Source organism: Hemiscyllium ocellatum, chromosome 30 (assembly GCF_020745735.1).
Source record: "Hemiscyllium ocellatum isolate sHemOce1 chromosome 30, sHemOce1.pat.X.cur, whole genome shotgun sequence".
Classification (NCBI taxonomy): domain Eukaryota; kingdom Metazoa; phylum Chordata; class Chondrichthyes; order Orectolobiformes; family Hemiscylliidae; genus Hemiscyllium; species Hemiscyllium ocellatum.
The window spans coordinates 52,482,013-52,508,153 of record NC_083430.1 but is presented as its reverse complement, the minus strand read 5'-3'; the positions used below and the strand labels follow the sequence as shown (position 1 = coordinate 52,508,153).

The window sequence follows — 26,141 nt, the reverse complement described above, 5'->3', positions numbered from 1 at the left end:
TTGTAAATCTTTTCTGAACCCTTTCAAGTGTCACAACATCTTTCCGATAGGAAGGAGACCAGAATTGCACGCAATATTCCAACAGTGGCCTAACCAATGTCCTGTACAGCCGTAACATGACCTCCCAACTCCTGTACTCAATACTCTGACCAATAAAGGAAAGCATACCAAATGCCTTCTTCACTATCCTATCTACCTGCGACTCCACTTTCAAGGAGCTATGAACCTGCACTCCAAGGTTTCTTTGTTCAGTAACACTCTCCAGGACCTTACCATTAGCTGTATTAGTCCTGTTAAGATTTGCTTTCCCAAAATACAGCACCTCGCATTTATCTAAATTAAACTCCACCTGCCACTTCTCAGCCCATTGGCCCATCTGGTCAAGATCCTATTGTAATCTGAGGTAACCCTCTTCGCTGTCCACCATACCTCCAATTTTGGTGTCATCTGCAAACTTACTAACTGTACCTCTTATGCTCGCATCCAAATCATTTTTGTAAATGACAAAAAGTAGAGGGCCCAGCAGTGATCCTTGTGGCACTCCACTGGTCACAGGCCTCCAGTCTGAAAAACAACCCTCCTCCACCACCCTCTGTTTTCTACCTTTGAGCCAGTTCTGTATCCAAATGGCTAGTTCTTCCTGTGTTCCGTGAGATCTAACCTTGCTAATCAGTTTCCCATGGGGAACCAAATCGAACGCCTTACTGAAGTCCATATAGATCACATCTACTGTTCTGCCCTCATCAATCCTCTTTGTTATTTCTTCAAAAAACTCAAAGTTGTGAGACATGATTTCCCACACACAAAGCCATGTTGACTATCCCTAATCAGTCCTTGCCTTTCCAAATACATGTACATCCTGTCCTTCAGGATTCCCTCCAACAACTTGCCTACCACCGAAGTCAGGCTCACTGGTCTATAGTTCTCTGGCTTGTCCTTACCATCCTTCTTAAACAGTGGCACCACATTAGCTAACCTCCAGTCTTCCGACACCTCACCTGTGACTATCGATGATACAAATATCTCAGCAAGAGGCCCAGCAATCACTTCTCTACCTTCCCACAGAGTTCTAGGGTACACCTGATCAAGTCTTGGGGATTTATCCACCTTTACCCGTTTCAAGACATCTAGCACTTCCTCCTCAATAATATGGACATTTTACAAGATGTCACCATCTATTTCCCTATAGTTTATATCATGCATATCCTTTTCCACAGTAAATATCGATGCAAAATATTCATTTAGTATCTCCCCCATTTTCTGCAGCTCCACACAAAGGTCGCCTTGCTGATCTTTGAGGGGCCCTATCCTCTCCCTAGTTACCTTTTTGTCCTTGATGTATTTGTAAAAACCCTTTGGATTCTCCATAATTCTATTTTCCAAAGCTATCTCATGTCCCGTTTTTGCTCTCCTGATTTTCATCAAGTATACTCCTACTTCCTTTATACTCTAAGGATTCACTCGATCTATCCTATCTATATCTTACATATGCTTCATTCTTTTTCTTAACCAAATCCTCAATTTCTTGAGTCATCCAGCGTTCTCTATACCTACCAGCCTTTTCTTTCACCATGACAGGAATATACTTTCGCTGCATTCTCGTTATCTGATTTCTGAAGGCTTCCCATTTTCTAGCCATCCCTTTACCTGCGAACATTTGCCTCCAATCAACTTTCAAAAATTCTTGCCTAATACCATCAAAATTGGCCTTTCTCCAATTTAGAACTTCTACTTTTAGATCTGGTCTATCCTTTTCTATCACTATTTTAAATCTAATAGAATTATGGTCGCTGGCCCCAAAGTGCTCCCCCACTGACACCTCAGTCACCTGCCCTGCCTTATTTCCCAAGAGTAGGTCAAGTTTTGCACCTTCTCTAGTAGGTACATCCACATACTGAATCAGAAAATTGTCTTGTATGCACTTAACAAATTCCTCTCCATCTAATCCCTTAACACTATGGCAGTCCCAGTCTATGTTTGGAAAGTTAAATTCCCCAACCGTAACCACCCTATTATTCGTACAGATAGCGGAGACCTCCTTCCAAGTTTGTTTCTCAATTTCCCTCTGACTATTAGGGGTCTTTAATACAATCTCAATAAGGTTATCATCCCTTCCTTATATCTCAGTTCCACACAAATAACTTCCATGGATGTATTTCCGGGAATATCCTCCCTCAGCACAGCTGTAATGCCAACCCCTCTCCTCTCTTGCCCTCCTTTCCATCCTTCCTGTAGCATTTGTATCCTGGAACATTAAGCTGCCAGTCTTGCCCATCCCTGAGCGATGTTTTTGTAGTTGCTGTCATATCCCAGTCTCCTGTTCCTAACCATGCCCTGAGTTCATCTGTCTTCCCTGTTAGGACCCTTGCATTGAAATAAATGCAATTTAATTTATTTGTCTTACCTTGTCCCTGCCTGCCCTGACTGTTTGACTCGCTTCTGTTCTCAACTGTACCAGTCTCAGATTGATCTCTTTCCTTACTATCTCCCTGGGTCCCAACCCCCCACCTTACTAGTTTAAATCCTCCCGAGCAGCTCTAGCAAATTTCCCTGCACTCTGCGGCAATGAATTCCACAGGCCCACCACTCTCTGGCTGAAGAAATGTCTCCGCATTTCTGTTCTGAATTTACCCCCTCGAATTCTAAGGCTGTGTCCACGGGTCCTAGTCTCCTCGCCTAAAGGAAACAATTTCCTAGCGTCCACCCTTTCCAAGCCATGTATTATCTTGTAAGTTTCTGTTAGATCTCCCCTTAATCTTCTAAACTCCAATGAATACAATCCCAGGATCCTCAGCCGTTCCTCGTATGTTAGAACTACCATTCCAGGGATCATCCGTGTGAATCTCCGTTGGACATGCTCCAGTGCCAGTATGTCCTTCCTGAGGTGTGGGAACCAAAACTGGACACAGTGCTCCAAATGGGGCCTAACCAGAGCTTTATAAAGTCTTAGTAGCACAACGGTGCTTTTATATTCCAACCCTCTTGAGATAAATGACAACATTGCATTCGCTTTCTTAATCACGGACTCAACCTGCATGTTTACCTTTGGAGAATCCTCGACGAGCACTCCCAGATCCATTTGTACTTTGAATTTTCTCACCGTTTAGAAAGTAGTCTATGCTTTTATTCTTTTTTCCAAAGTGCAAGACCTCGCATTTGCTCACATTGAATTTCATCAGCCATTTCCTGGACCACTCTCCCAAACTGTCTAGATCCTTCTGCAGCCTCCCCACTTCCTCAGTACTACCTGCCTGTCCACCTAACTTCGTATCATTGGCAAACTTCGCTAGAATGCCCCCAATCCCTTCATCCAGATCATTAATATATAACGTGAACAGCTGCGGCCCCAACACTGAACCCTGAGGGACACCGCCTGTCACCGGCTGCCATTCCAAAAAAAACCTTTTATCCAAACTCTCTGCCTTCTGTCAGTCAGCCAATCCTCAATCCATACCAGTAGCTCACCTCGAACACCATGGGCCCTCACCTTGCTCAGCAGCCTCCCGTGTGGCACTTTATCAAAGGCCTTTTGGAAGTCTAGATAGACCAGATCCACTGGGTTTCCCTGGTCTAACCTACTTGTCACCTCTTCAAAGAATTCCAACAGGTTTGTCAGACACGACCTCCCCTTACTAAATCCATGTTGACTTGTTCTAATCCGATACTGCTCTTCCAAGAATTTAGAAACCTCATCCTGAATGATGGATTCTAGAATTTTACCAACAACTGAGGTTAGGCTAATTGGCCTATAATTTTCCATCTTTTGTCTTGATCCTTTCTGGAACAAGGGGATTACAGCAGCGATCTTCCAATCATCCGGGACTTTCCCTGACTCCAGTGACTTTTGAAAGATCTCAACTAATGCCTCCGCTATTTCCTCAGCCACCTCCCTCAGAATTCTAGGATGTATCCCATCGGGGCCAGGAGATTTATCAATTTTAAGACCTTTTAGCTTTTCTAGCACTTTCTCTTTTGTAATGGCAACCATACTCAACTCAGCCCCCTGACTCCCTTTAACTGTTGGGATATTACTCATGTCTTCCACAGTGAAGACTGACGCAAGGTACTCATTAAGTTCTCCAGCTATTTCCTTATCTCCCATCACTAGGCTTCCAGCATCAGTTTGAAGTGGTTCAATGTCTACCTTTGCCTGTCGTTTGTTTCCTATGTATTGAAAGAAACTTTTACTATCATTTCTAATATTACTGGCTAGCCTACCTTCATATTTGATCCTTTCCTTCCGTATTTCTCTCTTTGTTATCCTCTGTTTGTTTTTGTAGCCTTCCCAATCTTCTGATTTCCCACTGCTCTTGGCCACTTTATAGGATCTCTGTAGTGGTTCTGTTCGCCAAGCTGGAAGTTTTTGTTGCAAACGTTTCGTCCCCTGGCTAGGAGACATCATCAGTGCTCTGGAGCCTCCTGCGAAGCGCTTCTTTGATGTTTCTTCCGGCATTTATAGTGGTCTGTCCTTGCCGCTTCCGGGTGTCAGTTTCAGCTGTCCGCTGTAGTGATTGGTATATTGGGTCCAGGTCGATGTGTTTGTTGATGGAGTTTGTGCAACAAAAACTTCCAAATCGGCGAACAGAACCACTACAACAAGCACCCGAGCTACAAATCTTCGCACAAACTTTATAGGATCTCTCTTTTTGTTTAATACATTTCCTGACTTCCTTTGTCAGCCATGGCTGTCTAATCCCTCCCCGGATAATCTTTCTTTTCTTGGGGATGAACCTCTGTACAGTGTCCTCAATTATACCCACAAACTCCTGCCATTTTTGCTCTACTGTCTTCCTCGCTAGGCTCTGCTTCCAGTCTATTTTTGTCAGTTCCTCTCTCATTCCCTCATAATTAACTTTATTTAACTGTAACACCATTACATCTGATTTTGCCTTCTCTCTTTCAAACTGCAGACTGAACTCTACCATGTTATGATCGCTGCTTCCTAAGTGTTCCCTTACTTTAAGATCTTTTATAAAGTCTGGTTCATTACATAGCACTAGGTGCAGAATAGCCTGCTCCCTTGTGGGCTCCATGGCAAGCTGTTCCAAAAAGCCATCCTGTAAGCATTTCATGAATTCCCTTTCTTTGGATCCACTGGCAACATTATTTCCCCAGTCCACCTGCATATTGAAGTCTCCCATGATCACCGTGACCTTGCCTTTCTGACATGCCTTCTCTATTTCCTGGTACATGTTGCCTCCCTGGTCCTGATCACTGTTAGGAGGTCTGTACATAACTCCAATTATGGTTTTTTTGCCTTTGTGGTTCCTCAATTCCACCCACACAGACTCCACATCATCCGACCCTATGTCATTCAGTGCCATAGATTTAATTTTGTTCTTAACTAACAAGGCAACCTCGCCCCCTCTGCCTGCCTTCCTGTCTTTTCGACAAGTTGAAAATCCTTGGATGTTTAACTGCCAGTCCTGACCCCCCTGTAACCACATCTCTGATGCCGACCACATCCATAATCATTCACGATGATCTGTGCCATTAGTTCATCTGCTTTGTTACGAATGCTATGAGCATTCAGGTAAAGTGCCTTAATGCTAACTTTCTTATCATTAGACTTATTGGAAGTCATAAGATGTTCTAAGTTATCCTTCCTTTTTGCTGCATTCCCAGTCTGCCTCAAGTTTAAATCCACCTGCACACATGCTATCCTGCTGCTTATGTTTCCATTTAACTCCGTACTCCCTGTCGCTTTCACTTTCCCTTCCCCCCAACTCAGAAGTTTAAAGTCCTACTGACCACCCTATTTATCCTCTTCGCTAGAACATTGGTACCTGATCGGTTCAGGTGGAGACCGTCCCAACGGTACAGATCCCCCCGGTTCCAAAACTGGTGCCAATCAGTTGCACTAGACCCCTCATTGTATTAGAGCTAGTCTCAATACCAGAAACTTAGCTGTTCGTGCTACGTTCCCCCGAGAATCCATCACCCTCAAAATAGCAGCATACCTGTTTCTATATCTATAAAAGACTCCTGCGCTAGGTGCCTACCTCTCTTACCCTTTCTGGAGTTAACCCATCTAGGTGACTTATCTGAGACATCCCCCCTTCCTAAAACTGCCATCCATCACATACTGTTGCAAATTCCTCATCGCTTCTTACTGTCTCTCCAACTGATCCATTTGATCTGATGATATTCGCAGCCAACAGCATTTATTGCAGATATAATCTGCTGTAACCCTTAAACTCTCTTTAAACTCCCACATCCGACAAGAAGTACATATCACTATTAAAAGCCATTTTTGCTTCTTCACAATCTGCAGCCCAAAAATTAACACCGTCTTATTCCTCTACAAACACTACCCCAGGTTAAATTAATATTTATGACTTATATTTTAAGTTTAATCAAGAGACATATCTCTAAAAACATATAATCAAGAAAGAACCCACTCTACTCACTACTTCAGATTCTCTGTAGGCCACACTTAAAACAACAATTAACTTATCTGATTCTGTGCTGTGAACTTTGCCAATAGTTCCTCCAAGATTAGTTGTGAATTTCACTGTTTGTTAATTTTCCAGATGCACTCCGATGTCCAACGATACATGAATTCAAACAGCAAAGGCTGTAGCAGTACAGGTTCTCTCTCTCTCTCTCTCTCTCTCTTCTACAATGACCTCACCATGTGCTTCTTTTGTCTGTTCTTCTCCCTTTTAAAACTGCTGTTGTTTTGACTTTTTTCCAAAGTTCCAAAACAATGCAACAGCATATGAAACAGTAATTGCTGCTCCTGCAATTTGAGGAAATCACCTCCAGCACCTAAAATACCTCAAAAAAAGGATCAGCTGTTACAGCCAGAATTTTTTTCCCATCCTCCATTTTGTTCCTCTCATGGCTGTAGCCCAGAGTAGATAGACTGACCTGTCTCAAACATGGTCAGGTATACTTCCCATTTTCTTGACAGTAATGGGTTTTATCATGGACATAACAAGACCTCAGTACTTTTCTCAGAGTACAGTAAAAGAGGGATTTTATTTCTTGTTTGTCGATTAATTGCACCAATTAGTTGCTCTGCCAGCAAATCTAAAGGGCAAACCCCGTGGATTCGATACAAGGCGTGAGAATCAAAACATTAGGTGGCAGTGCCAGATAAACCTGCATGAAATTGTGCCCAACATTTCTGTTATACAATCATGTATTTTTCTTGAAACATGTAAATGACATAAAAGTTGTATAAACATTTCAATCCCCTATCTCCTAACAATACATAAGCTTTACACAAATGCTCTGATGCTTTCTACACCATGATTTACACTTTATAGTGCTTCATAGATCGTATCGAAGACATTATTTTGACAGCTAAACTCTGGAGCTGAAAATTTAAAAGACACTGATTTTCTTACAGGGTTTATTTTAAGAGAAATCTCTTATTTGGCAATACAATCTGTTTGTGGATTTCCACTGAATGTTGTTTAAAATATCTTAATATCTGAATGTGTAAAATGTGGTTCCGTACTTGGTATTCTAAGCTGAAAGCTATAGCAACTAAAATTGACAAATTCACAAATTATTCACTGGATAACATTTATTTCCAAAATATGGTACTAGAAAGTGTTATAATCCCAGCTGATAGTAATACTGGACAAGTATAAATACTGGATAAATCCTGGCTTGATAGATCATGCATTTTCTTTTTGCGATGTGCTTTGTGGTGGTCTGTCAATAAGGGCCACTAATATACTTTAAACAAAAGAACATAGAATTTATTACACATTAAAGGAAAAACACGAACAACATTCACCACACAAGAACTATAAAGAACTAGTTGAAAAGATCATAATATCATAAATAAAGATTCATCACTTCTACCCTCAGCAACAACCTTACAGATACTCAAACCTCAGTAAAAGATCAACTTGTTTCCACTGATTAGACTTACAGTGTGGAAACAGGCCCTTCGGCCCAACAAGTCCACACCGACCCGCCGAAGCGCAACCCACCCATACCCGTACATTTACCCCTTACCTAACACTACGGGCAATTTAGCTTGGCCAATTCACCTGACCCGCACATCTTTGGACTGTGGGAGGAAACCGGAGCACCCGGAGGAAACCCACGCAGACACGGGGAGAACGTGCAAACTCCACACAGTCAGTCGCCTGAGTCGGGAATTGAACCCGGGTCTACAGGCGCTGTGAGGCAGCAGTGCTAACCACTGTGCCACCGTGCCGCCCACAAATTGCTCAGTTGCAATTGGTTCCTTTTCAGCATTTTCTTACTTCCACCAATGTTATTTATTTACTTAATTTCTCTTCCAGAGACTTAAACAAACTGCAAACTCAGCTCAATTATATTTTTACAATGGGTTCCTTGAACTCCTTTTCCAAAGCACTCACTTTTAGGAGCTTTTACATACTTCTAAGCCAGTCAGAACTTCATTCCTTCTGCTGTTTGGAGACTACTAAACTGCCAGATGCTCTTATTCCTGATGAAGGGCTTTTGTCCAAAACATCGATTTTCCTGCTCGTTGGATGATTCCTGACCTGCTGCGCTTTTCAGCATCACACTCTCAACTCGAATCTCCAGCATCTGCAGTCCTCACTTTCACCTCAATGCTCTTATTGGCCTTTTCTCTCCAGATGAACAGTTTCTCTGAAAGGGGCTTGTGCACTCTGAGCTTTTGGATAATTCAATCTTTTTAAATAATTTGTTCCTGTCTCCCTGTACCATAGGCCACCTGTAGCTCAATTATTTTCTCACATCTACCTTTGCTTCTAAGCCATTCAACTACAGGGCAACCTCAACTATCCAAACCATACGGGCGGGTAGCATTTTGTTTGGATAGTCAAATGTTCAGATAAACTAATGTTTGGATAATCAAATGTTCGGATATTTAAAATGTTTGAATAATCAAATGTTCGGATAATCGAATGTTTGGATAACACAGTTTACCCAAGTATCGGAACTTTGAGATCATGTTTGGATAACCGGAAATTCGGATAATTGATTTTCAAATAACCGAGCTCATTGTCTATTCATTTTAAAAGGGTTTAAAAAACATATTGTGTGTGTGTAAATGTCCAATCAGGATCTGTCTATCCTTGGTTTCCTAAACATTGTGAATGCTTCCTTTTTCTTTTTGACTAAGCTCAGAACTTTTCTTATCATTAAATGTTTCTAAATATTGTCATCCTTACCCTTGGATTTCATAGGAACATGCTGATCCTGAACTCTAATCAGCTGGCCTTTAAAAGATTATTAGCGATAGATAACATGGCTTTGTGCAGGGAAGGTCATGTCTCAAAAACTGGCTTGAGTCTTTTGAGGAAGTGACAAAGATGATTGATGAGAGCAGGGTGGTAAATGCTGTCTACATGGAATTTAGCAAGACCTTTGGCAAGGTCCCTTATGGCAGGCTGATACAGAAGGTCAAGCCACATGTGATCCACAGTAAGCTAGTAAGTGGATACAGAACTGGCTTAGTCATAGAAGATAGAGAGTAGCAGTGGATGGGTATTTTTCCGACTGGAGATTTGTGACCTGTGGTATTCCACAGGGATCAATGCTGGGCTCCCGGTTGTTTGCATCACTGTATACAGAATGTAGAAATTAGTAAGTTTGTGGAAGACACAAAGATTGGGCAAGCTGCAGGTAGTGAGGAGGTTTGCCGGAGGATACAGCAGGGTATAGATAAGCTGGAGACTTGGGTGGGGAAATGACGGATGGAGTTTAATCCAGACAAATGTGAGGTGATGCAGTTTGGAATGTCTAATACAGTTAATGGCAGAACCCTTAGTAACATCAATATCAACATGGACATACAGGTCCATAGTTCCCTGAAAGTGACCAATAAGTGGATAAGGTGGTAAAGGCAGCATTAAATATGCTTGCCCTCATCAGTCAGGACATGGAATATAAAAATTGGCAAGTCATGTTACAGCTGTGTAGAACTTTAGTTTGATCACATTTGGAATGTTCTGTACAGTTCTGGTTATCACACTACCAGAAGGAAGTGGAGTCTTTGGAGAGGGTGCAGAAACTGTTTACCAGGATGTTGCCTGGTTTAGAGCATCTTAGCTATGGGGTGAGACTGGACAAACCTGGTTAGTTTTCACTTGAACATCGAAGGCTGACGAGCAACCTGACAGAAGTTTACAAAATGATGAGAGACCCGGAGAGAATGGAGAGTCAGAGTCTTTTTCTCAGGGTACAAATGTCATTTACATGGGGACATAGGTATAAGGTAAAAGTGGGCACATTAAAGGAAATGTGACAGGCAGAAAGTGGTGAGTGCCTGGAATGTGCTGCCAGAGGAGCAGTTACAGATGGATACAATATCAGTGTTTAAGAGGTACCTTGGTGAAAACATGAATATGCAGAGAAGAGAGGGATATGGACCGCACAGAGGCAAAAGGTTTTTTGTTCAGAAAGGCAGTCTTGGGGGTGGAAGGGCCTGTACCTGTGCTGTACTGTTCTTTGTTCTTTTAAAACTATGCATTCCCTTCTTAACATGCACAATATAGAAAAGGCATAGTCATGGTTCAGGGCATGTTAGAACCCAAGCTTCCAAATAATAACAACATATCTGGAACTTTCCACACAGTACTCACAGATGGGGTTGTTCACCACAATGGGTGTAGATTCAGCAGAATAGTCACTGAGTCCCGCTGGACTGACAGATTTCACTCGAAACACATATTTCTTTCCAGGAGTAAGGCCATGCACTGGAAAACTGGTGGATGTAAACAGACACAAATGTAATGAGTCTCTGTGGTTTAATTCTGTTCGACACAACCACCATCATGTCTCTGCTGATAAGACAAAGCAATCAATAGCAATGGAATCAACCAATTCCTCTGTTTCTTTGTCCCTTTCATTCTCCTGAGAGGGAAGTGGTGATGTGATGGTCTGGTCACTGGACTAGTCATCCAGAACTCCAGGGAACAAAAACAGAAATTGCTGGAAAAGCTCAGCAGGTTTGGCAGCAGTGATGCTCACACCCCAGCAACAACAAAATAAGTCTCCCCTTTCGTTCACTGCTTTATAATATCCCATCCAAGGGTTGGGTGTATCCCTCACTTCTGAATGCACTCAGTGATGATCAGAGTTTGGTCAGGACTAAGACGTTGCAGAAGTCACACTTTGGACCTCACACCAAGAGTCTTGTATGGTGACCAGCATCAGAGTCACCCCCTCTCTGTCCAAACGACTCACACACCAACTGTGGAGTTTGAATTGCAGCCCGAAATGTGATTAGTTGACCGAGCACAGACCAGGAGCAGAATATGGCACCAACAGTTGTCTGTGGAGAAGTCATTGTATAGCAAGAAAATTGGAACATAGAACCATCAGAATCACTTGCTTTCACTTATTTCTTATTTATGTGCATCAAGTGTGGGACATCACTGGGACCTGACAGAATGGTTTCAACTCAACAGTACAAGGAAATTTAGACACAATAAGGATTTGTAGCATTCAGTCTTTATGGTGCAATTAGTTTGCACATTTAACTGTTAATTGAAAGGTTGATGGTTTGAGCTCACTTAGGGATTTTGTAATGTAGGTGCATACCATTTACAAAGTACACCACAGAAACTCGCCAAAGCTCCTTTGATAGCATCTTCCAAAGCCATGACCACTTCCATTTAAAAGGAGGAGGGCAGCAGATACATGGGAAAACCACCCCTGCATGTTCCCTTTCAAATCACTCATCATCCTGACTTGGAAAGATATCACTGTTCCTTCCTTGTTACTGGGTTAACATCCACAAAGACCTTCTTTAAGGGCATTTTGGGTCTACCTACAGTTCATGAACTGCTGCGGTTCAAGAAAGCAGCTCACCCCAACCTTGTCCTGGGCAAATAAGTACGGTCAATACATGCTGGCCCCAGACAGCGATGCCCCATCCCATCAGTGAATGATTAAAGTCCCTGAAGTGGTTTTGGTTAATAATTATTTAATTCAATTATCTTATTAAATACAAAGCATGTTGGGATCTTCTGAAGATTATGAAAGATGAACACAGAATCCTTTCTATGTTTCACTATTTTACAAAACAAATGGCAGATTATGCAGAAATATGAGAAAAACATTAAATATATATTTGTACATGCTGCTGATAATGGAACAGGTTAAGCAATCATTTTCAGCTACAATTAACTTTCTTAAATATTTCAATCTCCTGGCGAGATGGTGCTCTCACCTTTTTGAGTTGACAGGTTTATTGTTGCAGGTCTCCCAGTTGTTTGTCCCAACCTCACAAGCATAAATATAAAAACCCAAGAGGTCAGTTTCATCTTCAGGCCCTTTCCATTGGACCATCACAGATGTCCTTGTGTTCCTGATGGCAACAACATCATGCGGAGGAGAAAGAGTGGCTGGGTAAAAGAGGGATAACTCACTTTAGTAATCATGGCGACTTGCTCAGTTTGGGAGTGAACTGTGCAAACGTTAATGTACAGTCTCCAGTAAGACTGGGACTTTCTCATGAGTTTGATCATTCTCTCACTTCTGCACCTCATGTCTTCTCTAAAGCATTGAAGGTGGGTTGCAAACATCCCACGACTCAAAGCCTGATTGAGCTTCAGGAATTTGAAATTGATTGGGCTGCATGAAGAAATTAACACATCAATTTTCCCATTTAGCACTAATCACCTGCCCTTTTCCAAACTCCGAGAGGTCAGCCTGATTTTGCCCAGCACGGCAGGATCTCAGCTTGTGCTGACAATGGGTGTGTCCTCTGGTGGAGTGCAGAGGAAACTGTGTAAACTTTCAAGAGGTAATAGACAATATTTAATGTCTGAAGTCACTGATCACAAAGAGATCATTTTCCTTTTTTCTCTAAAACTACAAAAATGCTATATCTGTTTTGAACATGGCCAAATAGAGATATGAACAAGGACTGGCAAATAAGAAACCAAACTTCAAAAGGGAAACCCAATTTATACAGCATGAGAGGAAGGTACTGTTGTGGTTCTGTTCGCTGAGCTGGAAGTTTTTGCTGCAAACGTTTCGTTCCCTGGCTAGGGAACATCATCAGTGCTATTGGAGCCTCCTGTGAAGCGCTGCTTTGATGTTTCTTCCAGTATTTATAGTGGTTTGTTCTTGCCGCTTCCGGGTGTCAGTTTCAGCTGTAGTGGTTTGTATGTGGGGTCCAGGTCGATGTGTCTGTTGATGGATGTTCTTGCCGTTTCCGGGTGTCAGTTTCAGCTGTAGTGGTTTGTATATGGGGTCCAGGTCTATGTGTCTGTTAATGGAGTTTGTGGATGAATGCCATGCCTCTAGGAATTCCCTGGCTGTTCTCTGTCTGGCTTGTCCTATGATGGTAGTGTTTTCCCAGTCAAATTCATGTTCCTGGTTGTCTGAGTGTATGGCTACTAGGGTTAGCTGGTCGTGTCGATTTTGTGGCTAGCTGATGTTCATGGATGCGGATTGTTAGCTGTCTTCCTGTTTGTCCTATATAGTGTTTTGTGCAGTCCTTGCATGGTATTTTGTAAACTACGTTAGTTTGGTTCGTGCTGGCTATTGGGTCCTTTGTTCTAGTGAGTTGTTGTCTGAGTGTGGAAGTTGGCTTGTGTGCTGTTATGAGTCCTAAGGGTCGCAGTAGTCTGGCTGTCAGTTCTAAGACGCTCCTGACGTATGGTAGTGTGGCTAGTCCTTTTGGTTGTGGCATGTCCTTGTTCCGTGGTCTATCTCTTAGGCATCTGGTGATAAAGTTGCGTGGGTATCCGTTTTTGGCGAATACCTTGTATAGGTGTTCCTCTTCCTCTTTTCGCAGTTCTGGTGTACTGCAGTGTGTTGTGGCTCTTTTGAATAGTGTCCTGATGCAGCTTCGTTTGTGTGTGTTGGGGTGGTTACTTTCATAGTTTAGGACTTGGTCTGTGTGTGTTGGTTTCCTGTGTACCCTTGTGGTGAATTCTGCGTTGGGTGTTTTCTCTACTAACACATCTAGGAATGGGAGTTGGCTATCCTTTTCCTCTTCTCTCGTGAATCGTATTCCTGTGAGTGTGGCGTTGATGATTCGGTGTGTTTTTTCTATTTCTGTGTTTTTGATGATTACAAAGGTGTCATCGACGTATCTGATCCAGAGTTTGGGTTGGATTTGTGGTAGGGCTGTATGTTCTAACCTTTGCATAACTGCCTCTGCTATGAGTCCCGAGATTGGTGATCCCATGGGTGTTCCGTTGATTTGTTCGTATATCTGATTGTTGAATGTAAAGTGTGTGGTTAGGCACAGGTCTAGTAGTTTCCTAGTCAGCGGATCCAAACACTCCATACAATCAACACAGGAATTCTTGGACATCATCAGGAATACACACATAGACAAAGAAGAAACCATGGTATCATTCGACGTGACGGCACTGTTCACATCAATTGACAAAACCCTAGCCAGAGAAACAATAGCCAACCTACTGGACATACATAACAGAACACAGGAGGCCGAACCTAACAACAAGGACGGCATACTTAAACTACTAGACCTGTGCCTCACCACACACTTTACATTCAACAATCAGATATACGAACAAATCAACGGAACACCCATGGGATCACCAATCTCGGGACTCATAGCAGAGGCAGTTATGCAAAGGTTAGAACATACAGCCCTACCACAAATCCAACCCAAACTCTGGATCAGATACGTCGATGACACCTTTGTAATCATCAAAAACACAGAAATAGAAAAAACACACCGAATCATCAACGCCACACTCACAGGAATACGATTCACGAGAGAAGAGGAAAAGGATAGCCAACTCCCATTCCTAGACGTGATAGTACAGAGAACACCGAATGGAGAATTCACCACAAGGGTACACAGGAAACCAACACACACAGACCAAGTCCTAAACTATGAAAGTAACCACCCCAACACACACAAACGAAGCTGCATCAGGACACTATTCAAAAGAGCCACAACACACTGCAGTACACCAGAACTGCGAAAAGAGGAAGAGGAACACCTATACAAGGTATTCGCCAAAAACGGATACCCACGCAACTTTATCACCAGATGCCTAAGAGATAGACCACGGAACAAGGACATGCCACAACCAAAAGGACTAGCCACACTACCATACGTCAGGAGCGTCTTAGAACTGACAGCCAGACTACTGCGACCCTTAGGACTCATAACAGCACACAAGCCAACTTCCACACTCAGACAACAACTCACTAGAACAAAGGACCCAATAGCCAGCACGAACCAAACTAACGTAGTTTACAAAATACCATGCAAGGACTGCACAAAACACTATATAGGACAAACAGGAAGACAGCTAACAATCCGCATCCATGAACATCAGCTAGCCACAAAATCGACACGACCAGCTAACCCTAGTAGCCATACACTCAGACAACCAGGAACATGAATTTGACTGGGAAAACACTACCATCATAGGACAAGCCAGACAGAGAACAGCCAGGGAATTCCTAGAGGCATGGCTTTCATCCACAAACTCCATTAACAGACACATCAACCTGGACCCCACATACAAACCACTACAGCTGAAACTGACACCCGGAAGCGGCAAGAACAAACCACTATAAATACTGGAAGAAACATCAAAGCAGCGCTTCACAGGAGGCTCCAATAGCACTGATGATGTTCCCTAGCCAGGGAACAAAACGTTTGCAGCAAAAACTTCCAGCTCAGCGAACAGAACCACAACAACGGACACCTGAGCTACAAATCTTCAACCAGACTTTAGAGGAAGGTACTGATTGGTTGGACCATGGTTGAGGTGACAATGTAATAGAATCGATTAACTATCAATCTTAGATGATTAACCTTGGACGATGCAGGTAGTTTATGATTGGTCAGAGATTGATTGGAGGGAGATGGTGGGGTAAGGAGGGAATGCACTAAAGTTTAGCAATCTACATAATACTTTGCAAGTTTTGAGAAGACTTGTAGTTCAGATTGAGTTTCTGGATGTAGGTTTGCTCGCTTAGCTGGAAGGTTCATTTTCAGATGTTTTGTCACATTACTAGGTATTATCATCAGTGAGCCTCCAGATAAACCATTGATGGTATGGTCCACTTTCTATTTATGTGTTTAGGTTGCCTTGGGTGGGTGATATCATTTCCTGTGGTGACATCATTTTCCATGGTGACATCATTTCCTGTTCTTTTTCTCAGGGGGTGGTAAATGGGATCCAACTGGGACAACACATCCATCCTAGGACAAGCCAAACAGAGACATGCATGAAAATTCCTAGAAGCAAGACATGGATCCAATTTACCAGGGCTTTTGCCCGAAACGTCGAATTTCCTGTTCCTTGGATGCTGCCTGACCTGCTGCGCTTTAACCAGCAACACATTTTCAGCTCTGATCTCCAGCATCTGCAGACCTCACTTTTTACTCCAATTTACCACCCCCAGAGAAAAAGAACAGGAAATTACATCACCACAGGAAATGACAGTGCCAACCCAAGGAAACCTAAACACATAAATAGAAAGTGGGCCATACCACCAATACTTTATCTGGAGGCTCACTGATGATGATACCTAGTAATGTGACAAAACATCTGAAAACGAATCTTCCAGCTAAACAAGCAAACCTACATCCAGAGCATAATCCTTTCTTAATGAAAAAAGAAAAATACACACCCAAGTGACTTTGTATACAAACAATCCATCTGGTCACTTGTGTCATTTAGGGAAGCAAATTTGCTGCCCATTCCTGGTCTGACTGCACACCGACAGGAATGGGTTGACTGTTCTTGAATGCCCCTTGAAGTGGCCGAGTAAGGCACTCACTTATCACAAATAACAGCAAAAAATGCTGGAGAAACTCAGCAACTCTGACAGCTTCTGTAGAGAGAGAAACTAAGTTAACATTTTGAGTCCAGTGTGATTCTTGTTCAATACTGAGTTGTGAAGAATTCATTTTGGAGAAGAGTCATATCAGACTCGAAACATTAACTTAGTTTCTCTCTCCAAAGATGCTAACCAACCTGCTGAATTTTCCAGCATTTTCTAGTTCTATGATGTTAAACTTTAATTTCTGGATTTGATTTGGATTAGGTTTACGTGCTCCAGGATTGGATTAGATAACTGATCATCTTGTCACAGGTGAATGATTTTACCTGGGGTTTCTCCAAGTGAAACAGTTTCAGAAGGCTGTGATGGCTCACTGATCCCGTACTTATTGACAGCTCGGACTCGGAAGCAATATAACTTGCCCTTGACCAAGTCAGAGACAGCAAACCTTGGGCAGCTCACTGGAATTTCACAGTTTACTCTTTGCCAACTGCTGCTCCCAGCTACTGACTAGACAAAGAAAATAAAAATACAGGTTAAACATATGTTTGAAGATAGTACATAATTGTAAATGAAGAATTTATGACTTTATTTGAAGGTCACTGACTATAGGTTTTTTTTTAGACATTGCTGTCAATTAGTTTCCAATCAACCAAAGGGCAGCACCTGAGACATTCCTGTTGTTTGCAAACCCACGATGAAAAATCATAAATTATCTTCTTTTTATGTACTGTAAAGAATTGGGTTGACCCAAATGAAAAATTTAAATTACGAGGAGTTGGTTCTGATGTAAGCAACAAAAATTTGACTAAATTTGGTTGATTTAGGTTCATCAGTTTTCTCAGAGTTTGTTTCTTTAATACAGTTTCTAATGTTTACGAGGAATAAAACATTCTAAACCAAATGGCGCCAAAGTGTCTGACACACTTGGAGTATTGTGTACTGTTCTGGTCACCGCATTATACGAAGGATGTGAAGCTTTGGAAAGGGTTCAGATGAGATTTACTCGGATGTTGCCTGTTGTGCAGGGAAGGTCTTATAAGGAAAGGTTGAGGGACGTGAGGCTGTTTTCGTTGGAGAGAAGAAGGTTGAGAGGTGACTTAATTGAAACATATAAGATAATCAGAGGGTTAGATAGGGTGGACAGGGAGAGCCTTTTTCTTCGGATGGCAATGACTAGCATGAGGGGACACAGCTTTAAATTGAGGGGTAATGGATATAGGACAGATGTCAGAGGTAGTTTCTTTAATCAGAGAGTAGTAGGGGCATGGAACGCATTGCCTGCAACAACAGTAGACTCGCCAAGTTTAAAGGTATTTAAATGGTCATTGAATAGGTGCATGGATGAGAATGGAATAGTGTAGGTTAGATGGGCTTCAGATTGGTTTCACAGTTCAGCGCAACATCGAGGGGCCGAAGAGCCTGTACTGTGCTGTAATGTTCTATGTTTTATGTTCTACGTGTCTGACACACTTCTGCTCTGGGATTGTTGGAAATGTGTCAAGACTTGAAGCTGCATACAGTAGGTCCCAGACAACAGCATCGGAGTATATTCCAGGATGTCAATTGGAAATGGACCCTTCATCCATGCCAAATATGAACAGGCTGGGGCTGTTTTCCCTGGAACATCAGAGGCTGAGAAATGACCTTATAGAGGTTTATAAAATCATGAAGGGCTTTGATAGGTTAAATATAAAAGGTCTTTTCCCCAGGGTGGGGGAGTCCAGAACTAGAGGACATAGGTTTAGGGTGAGAGGGGAAAAATTTAAAAGGGACTTAAGGGGCAACTTTTTCACACAGAGGATGGTACGTGTATGGAATGGGCTGCCAGAGGAAGTGGTGGAGGCTGGTACAATTATAACATTTAAGAGGCATTTCGATGGGTATATGAATAGGAAGGGTTTGGAGGGATATGGACCGGGTGCTGGCAAATGGGTCTAGATTTATTTAGGATATCTAGTTGGCATGGACGATTGGACTGAAGGATCTGTTTCTGTGCTGTACATCTCCATGACTCTGTTACTCTAAGTTGGAATGCACAATCTTGAGGATGACGCCAAAAAAACAAATGACAAGTTGAACTATTAAATAACACATATACAAATAGGGCTAACATTTTTTTCAGTCCACCACAACTCTGCTCCATATCACTGATACTTGCACACATTCGCATATCACCTTTTCCACAATGTATGTCAGTGGTTCTCTGCCTCGGGGACAAGGCTCCTTCCAGCAGAGGGCAGCATATGTTTGTCCGATATCTGTGACCTGCAGATTAGTCGGAGGGTGTGGAATACGGACATCCCCTAAAACAGACAATGTTTACTTTATTAACTCTTTAAAGAGACTTACACTCTGGCCTTTGATGGCACAACAATCCAAAGACTATTATCTATGGCTGACATTTTACAGGTCCTCAGAGAGCATGCTCATATAACTGTACAAAATGGCACCTTTATCAGTGACACTCAAAGTTGGTGGATGGTTGTCCTGCCAGTGGTCATTGAGGTCAATTAAGGATCTCCTGAAGCACCACTGGTACTGTAACGGGACTGGGCAGGCACTATACAAGGTGGAAACTGTGCTTGGCATCTTCCATCTGAGCTTGGAGAAGGTGGTGGCATTCTTGATCGAGCATCTTGTCAACCTCTAACATCACCAGAGGCAACAAGGGCTGCCTGTAATGGGAGATCGCTCCCTGTCTTCATGATTGACTCCTCATTGTACCCGGGCTCTACCTGAATGACTCAATGACTTAATTAGACAGGCAGGAGGCTGGAAGAACACAGCAAGCCAGGCAGCATCAGAAGATGGAACAGTCAACATTTCAGGTGTAACCCTTCTTCAGGACTGGGGTGGGTGTGGGGGGAGCTGCAGATAAAGGGAGTGGCGGGGTCAGGGTAGTGAAGTGATGAAAGGTGAAGACAGGCAGAGGGTACAACCTGGTTGGTTAGTGGGAGGAATGAATCTGGTTGGTGGCAGGGAGCAGTGGAAAGGTTGGGGAGGGGATGGGAAGGTAGTCAGGAGATGGGAAGGAACGTTATTTGGAATTGGAGAACTTTCTGGGCTGTACGCTGCCCAGGCGGAAGATGAAGAGTTGTTCCTCCAATTTGCGCTGTGTTTCGTTTTGGCAATGGAGGAGGCCAAGCATAGTCGGAAAGGGAGTGGGAAGGGGCAATTAAAATGGGCGGTGACTGGGAGATCCGGTCAGCCCCTGTAAGCCCGGTGAGATGCTTGGTGAGCTATTCCCTAAGTTTATGTTCGGTCTCCCTGATATAGAGAAAAGCTCATCGGGAGCACCTGATGCAATAGACTAGGTTGGAAGAGAGGCAGGTGAACCTCTGTATCACCTGTAAGGACTGTTTGGGACCCTGGATGGAAGTGAGGGGGGTAGTGTACCGGCAGGTATTACATCTTTTCTGATTGCAGGGGAGGGTGCCTGGGGGTTCGGAGGCATTGGTGGGGAGAGTGGCGCAAACCAAGGACTGTTGAAGGGAACTGTCCTTGTGGAAGGCAGAGAGGTTTGGGGAGGGGATGGTGTTCTTGGTGGTGGGGCCTAGTTGGAATCAGTGGAAGTGTTTAAGGATGATGCTTACCAAGTGGAGACTGTTGGAGTGGGAGGTGAGGACAAGGGAGAGTCTGCATTGCATTGGGAGGGTGTGGTTTAGAGCAGTGGAACGGGTTGGGGGGGCAGAGGGCTGTCTGGATGATGGAGGGAGGAAAAGTACATTGTTCAAAATAGGTGGACATCTGGGATGCTCACGATGGAATGTCTTCTCGTCTGAGCAGATGCAGTGGAAGCAGAGAAATTGGGAGAATGGGATGGGGTTCTTGCAGAATTCTGGGTGGGAGGAGGTGTAGTCCAGGTAGTTATGGGAGTCTGTGGGTTTGGAATAAACATCTGTCTGGAGACTATCGCCAGAGATAGAAATGGTGAGAAAGGGGAGGAAGGTGTCCAAGATGGACCAAGTGAATCTGAAGGCGGGATGGAAGTTGTGGGTGAAGTTGATGAACTGCTTCAGTTCAGCCTGAGTGCAGGACGCTGCACAAACGCAGTTATTGATGTAACGGCGGAAGGGTTGGGGCATAGTGCCTGTGTAGGTGCTGAAAAGGGATGTTTGAGGCAGGTGTAGCTGGGGATCATCTGGGTACCCATGGCCACCCCCTGGATTTGGAGGAAATGGGAGGAATTAAAGGAAAAGTTATTGAGGGTGAGGACCAGTTCGGTGAAGCAGAGGAGGGTATTGGTGGAAGGGGTCTGGTTAGGACTATTGGAGAGGAAGAAGAAGAGGGCTTGGAGGCCATCATTGTTGGATATGGACATGTATAAGGACTGCACGTCCACAGTGAAGATAAAGCTCTGGGGGCTGGGGAAATGGAAGTTGCTGAAGAGATGGAGGGCGTGGTTGGTGTCATGGATGTAGGTGGGAAGTGTCTGAACTAAGGGGGAGAGGATGGAGTTGAGGTAGGATGAGACGAGTTTGGTAGGGCAGGAGCTTGCCGAGATGATGGGTTGGCCAGGGTAGTTGGGCTTGTGGATCTTGGGAAGCAGGTAGAACCGGGCAACTCGGAGCTGGGGACTATGAGTTTGGAGGCAGTGAAGGGGAGATCACTGGAGGCAATGAGGACACGGACAGTGTGGGTGATTTTGGCCTGATGGTGGGGTCATGGGTAAGGAGAGATAGGACGTGCTATTGGAGAGTTGGTGGTCAGCCTTTACGACATAGAGGCCCATTCCCCAGTTTACCACCGTCCCACCTTTGTCAGGGGGTTTGATGGTGAACTGCGGGTTGGTGCAGAGCGAATGGAGTGCTGCACATTCTGCAGGGGTGGGGGGGGGGGAGGTTGGAGTGGGTGAGGGGGCATGGAGAAATTTCGTTTGCAGTCAGCAATGATGAGACCAAGGGGGGTACAAGGCCGACAGGTGGGTTAGAGGGAGTGGTTAGTGGTTAGGGTAAAATAGCTACACTTCCCCAGAGGAGACAGTCGCACAATGTAATGTAAATGTGGCAACATAGCCAACACTGGATGAGTAACCCAAAGACTCAGGGATTCAAATGCCACCACAGCAGGTGGTGAAATTTAAATTCAATTAATAAATGAGAAAAGTGAGACTCGCGGGAACCAGGAAATCCCGAATGATTGTTGTAAAGATCCATCTGGTTCAGTAATGTCCTTAAGGGAGGGAAATTGGTCATTCTCACATGATCCACCCTACATGTGACTCCAGACTCACAGCAATGCAGTTGACTGTTAACTGCCCCCTGAAACAGCTGAGCAAGCCAAGGGGGCAATTAGGGATAAGCAATAAATGCTGGCTGTGGCAGTGATATCCACATCCTGTTAAAGAGTAGGGATTCTTTAAGCCAGACTTACCTTCAAGCTCATCTTTAGTAATCAGAATGATTCCGATATCAGTCTGGATATCTGCAGTTAAAAGTAAACAATTTATATTTTCATCATGTCAGTTGAGCACCAACAGAAATAACAGAAACAAATCACTAATTCATGATGAGATCCTAATATTTAAACTTTACACACAATCTTGAAAGCTTCAATCCATTCAGTACTTTACAACAAACCGATCCTCAAGCCTACGTTTCTTCAGAGAGATCATTCACATTCTCTGCAGTTTGTGCAGCTGAGATGATTGTATTGAATTATACATGAAAGTGTGAATTGGAATTTTTATTCGAACCTTTCCAAGCAGAGGCCAGTGTTCCACCTGGGACACATTCACATGGTTTCTTATAGCAATAAATAATGACCACAGCCACATAAATAAATATATGTTGTTCCACATTAAGAACATAGAACATTACAGCGCAGTGCAGGCTCTTCGGCCCTCGATGTTGCACTGACCTGTGGAACCAGCTGAAGCCCATCTAACCTACACTATTCCATTATCATCCATATGTTTATCCAATGACCATTTAAAAGCCCCTAAAGTTGGCGAGTCTACTAATGTTGTAGGCAGTGCATTCCCATGCCCTCACAACTCTCTAAGTAAAGAAACTACCTCTGACCTCTGTCCTATATCTATCACCCTTCAATTTTAAGCTATGACCCCTCATGCTAGCCATCACCATCTTAGGAGAATGGTTCTCCCTGTCCACCCTACCTAACCCTCTGATTATCTTATATGTCTCAATTAAATCACCTCTCAACCTTCTTCTCTCGAGAGAAAACATATGAACTAGGAGCAGGAGTAGACCATCCAGGCCCTCAAGCCTTCTCCATTATTTAATACAATCACGGTTCATCTCATCTTGGCCTCAACTCCATTTTCCTGCCCGCTCTCCTTCAATCTGTTACTCATTAAAAAATCTCCTTAAATTTGTCCCACCATTGACTGCACTCTGAGGTAATGATTTCACAGACTAATGGCCCTTTGAGAGACGTAATTTATCCTCATCTCTGTTTTAAATCTGCTGCCCCTAATCTCAAAAACAATGATTTAAAAATAATGTCGCAGAGATAGAATCAAACATAAATGGATGCCAAGAACAGGTTCAGAACATGGTGTCTAAAAGTCTTGGTCAGAGAGGTGGCTCTTAAAGTGGTCTTAAAACAGGAGAGATCAGTTGAAAGGCAGGAAGTTTAAGGGAGAGAGTTTCAGAGGGGAGAACCATGACTAAGAAAATCATATCCACTAACAGTGGGGTGAAGGGGAGGGTTACATAAAAGACCAGGATGATGAGTTGAAGGTTATGGATCCGGAGGAAGATACAGGAAGTGAGATGTGAGGCCATTTTATGATATAAACGCATGGACATGTTAGAGACAATCTCTTCAAATTGGGGTAGATTAATGAGCTTTTTAAACAATTTGTTAATTGGATGTGGGCATTGCCAGTATGTGTAAAAAATGAGGTCTGCAGATGCTGGAGATCACAGCTGAAAATGTGTTGCTGGTTAAAGCACAGCAGGTTAGGCAGCATCTCAGGAATAGGGAATTCGACGTTTCGAGCATAAGCCCTTCATCAGGAATTGCCAGTTTGTGAGCTGGCATGTATTGCCCACCGAGTGGCTTGCCAGGGCATTTCTGAGGGCAGTTAAGAGCTAACCACATTGCTGTGGGACTGGCGTCACATGGAGGCCAGAGCAGGTGGATTTCCCTCCCTGAAGGACATTAGTGACCAAGTTGGGTGTTTTTGTGTAATTGCAGTAGTTACATGGTCATAGAGTCATAGAGACGTACAGCAAGGAAAACAGACTCTTCAGTCTATGCTGACCATGTATTCCAAATTAATCTAGTCCCATTTGCCACCACTTGGCCCATACCCCTCCAAACCCTTCCTATTCATATACCCATCCAGATGCCTTTAAATGTTGTAATTGTACCAGCCTCCACCACTTCCTCTGGTAGCTCATTCCATGCATACACACCACCCTGTGTGTGAAAAAATCGCCCCTTAGGTCTCTTTTATATCTTTCCCTTGTCATCCTAAACCCATGCCCTCTAGTTCTGGACTCCCCCACCCTAGGATATATTTACCTTATCCATGCCCCTCATGATTTTATAAACCTCTATAAGGTTACCTCTCTGCCTCTGATACTCCAGGGAAAACAGCCCCAGTTTATTCAGCCTCTCCCTATAGCTCAAATCCTCCAACGCTTGCAACATCCTTATAACTTTTTTCTGAACCCTTTCAAGTTTCACAACATCCTTCCTACAGGAGGGAGACCAGAATTGCATACAATATTCCAAAAGTGGTCTAACCAATGTCCTGTACAGCCGCAACATGACCTCACAACTCCTGTACTCAATACTCCGACCAATAAAGGAAAGCATACCAAATGCGTTCTTCACTATCCTATCCACCTGCGACTCAACTTTCAATGAACTATGAACCTGCGCTCCAAGTTCTCTTTGTTCAGCAACACTCCCCAGGACAGTACCATTAAGTCACCATTAGGTCAGGTCTTTATTCCAGATTTTATTGAATTCACATTTCATCATTTGCCCATGCCAAACTGGGTCAGCTGGATTCCTGGTCTAGTGGCATTACCAGTGTGCCAACATCACTCTTTGCTTTCCCTTTCCTCCTTGAAGACTCATGTTGAGCTGTGGTTTCTATCCGGGCAAAAGTGAGGACACAGATGCTGGAAACCAGAGTTTAGATCAGAGTGGTGCTGGAAAAGCACAGAAGGTCAGGCAGCATCCGAGAAGCAGGAAAATTGACGTTTTGGGCTACAGCCCTTCATCAGGAATAGAGGCAGGAAGCAGAAAAGATGAATGGGGGCAGGGTGGGGCTGGGGAGAAGGTAGCAAAGAGTACAATAGGTGAATGGGGGTGGGGATGGAGGTGATAGGTCAGAGGGGAGGGGGGAGCGGATAGGTGGAAAGGAAGATTGGCAGGTAGGACAGGATGCTGAGCTGGAAGGTTGGAACTGGGGTGAGGTGGGGGAAGGGAAATGAGGAAACTGGTGAAGTCCACATTGATGCCCTGGGGTTGCAGTATTCCGAGGCGGAAGATGAGGCGTTCTTCCTCCAGGCATCGGGTGGTGAGGGAGCAGCAGTGGAGGAGGCCCAGGACCTGCATGTCCTCAACAGAGTGGGAGGGGGAGTTGAAATGTTGTGCCACGGGGCAGTGGGGTTGATTGGTGCGGGTGTCCCGGAGATGTTTCCTGAAGCACTCTGCTAAGAGGCATCCAGTCTCCCCAATGTAGAGGAGACCGCATCAGGAGCAAAGTGAGGAAGATAGTGAGGAAAGATAGTTTCTGAGTAAAGTACAATGTAACTCTGCAACTCTGAGCTCAAAAACTGCATGAATTCATGTAAAACTCTGTTATCTCACTTTTTAGATTAGAATCGATTTAAACATCATGGCATAGACAGAGAACACAGGGGGCTAACACCTTCAACAGATTGTCGAGCTATCACCATTGTTACAGTTAAGCTGATAATGCAACTTTTAAAAATAAGTTTTGTGATTTACACATGAAAGAAGTGAAACTATCATGGTATTCAAACAGATGAAAGACACAACAGACAATCAAGGTATTTTTCAATGTATAATTTCAATTACATCACACTGTAAACTTTTGCTATAAATTCTGTGTTTTACAATCATGTACTCCACAACCACCTGATGAAGGAGTGTCGCTCCGAAAGCCAGTGCTTCCAATTAAACCTGTTGGACTATAACCTGGTGTTGTGTGATTTTTAACTAAGTCAGGTATAGACAGGATAGATTGAGTGAATCCTTAGAAGAGTATAAAGGCAGTAGGAGTGTACTTAAGAGGGAAATCAGGAGGGCAAAAAGGGAACATGAGATAGCTTTGGCAGATAGAGTTAAGGAGAATCCAAAGGGTTTTTACAAACACATTAAGGACAAAAGGGTAACTAGGGAGAGAATAGGGCCCCTCAAAGATCAGCAAGGCAGCCTTTGTGTGGAGGCGCAAGAGATGGGGGAGATACTAA

General features: G+C 43.6%; 1 protein-coding gene across 1 annotated transcript in view; it reads right to left on the bottom strand.

Annotated features, from left to right (window-relative positions):
- The window catches only part of myom3 (myomesin 3), a 108,346-nt gene that overhangs the window by 46,944 nt on the left and 35,261 nt on the right, over positions 1 to 26,141 (bottom strand). The window contains exons 12-16 of the mRNA XM_060847300.1: positions 22,093 to 22,143; positions 18,895 to 19,022; positions 17,043 to 17,226; positions 12,155 to 12,329; positions 10,563 to 10,684 (exon numbers count right to left, since the gene is read on the bottom strand). Coding sequence (XP_060703283.1) covers positions 10,563 to 10,684; positions 12,155 to 12,329; positions 17,043 to 17,226; positions 18,895 to 19,022; positions 22,093 to 22,143 — 660 coding nt within the window. The remainder of the gene's footprint in view (positions 1 to 10,562; positions 10,685 to 12,154; positions 12,330 to 17,042; positions 17,227 to 18,894; positions 19,023 to 22,092; positions 22,144 to 26,141) is intronic.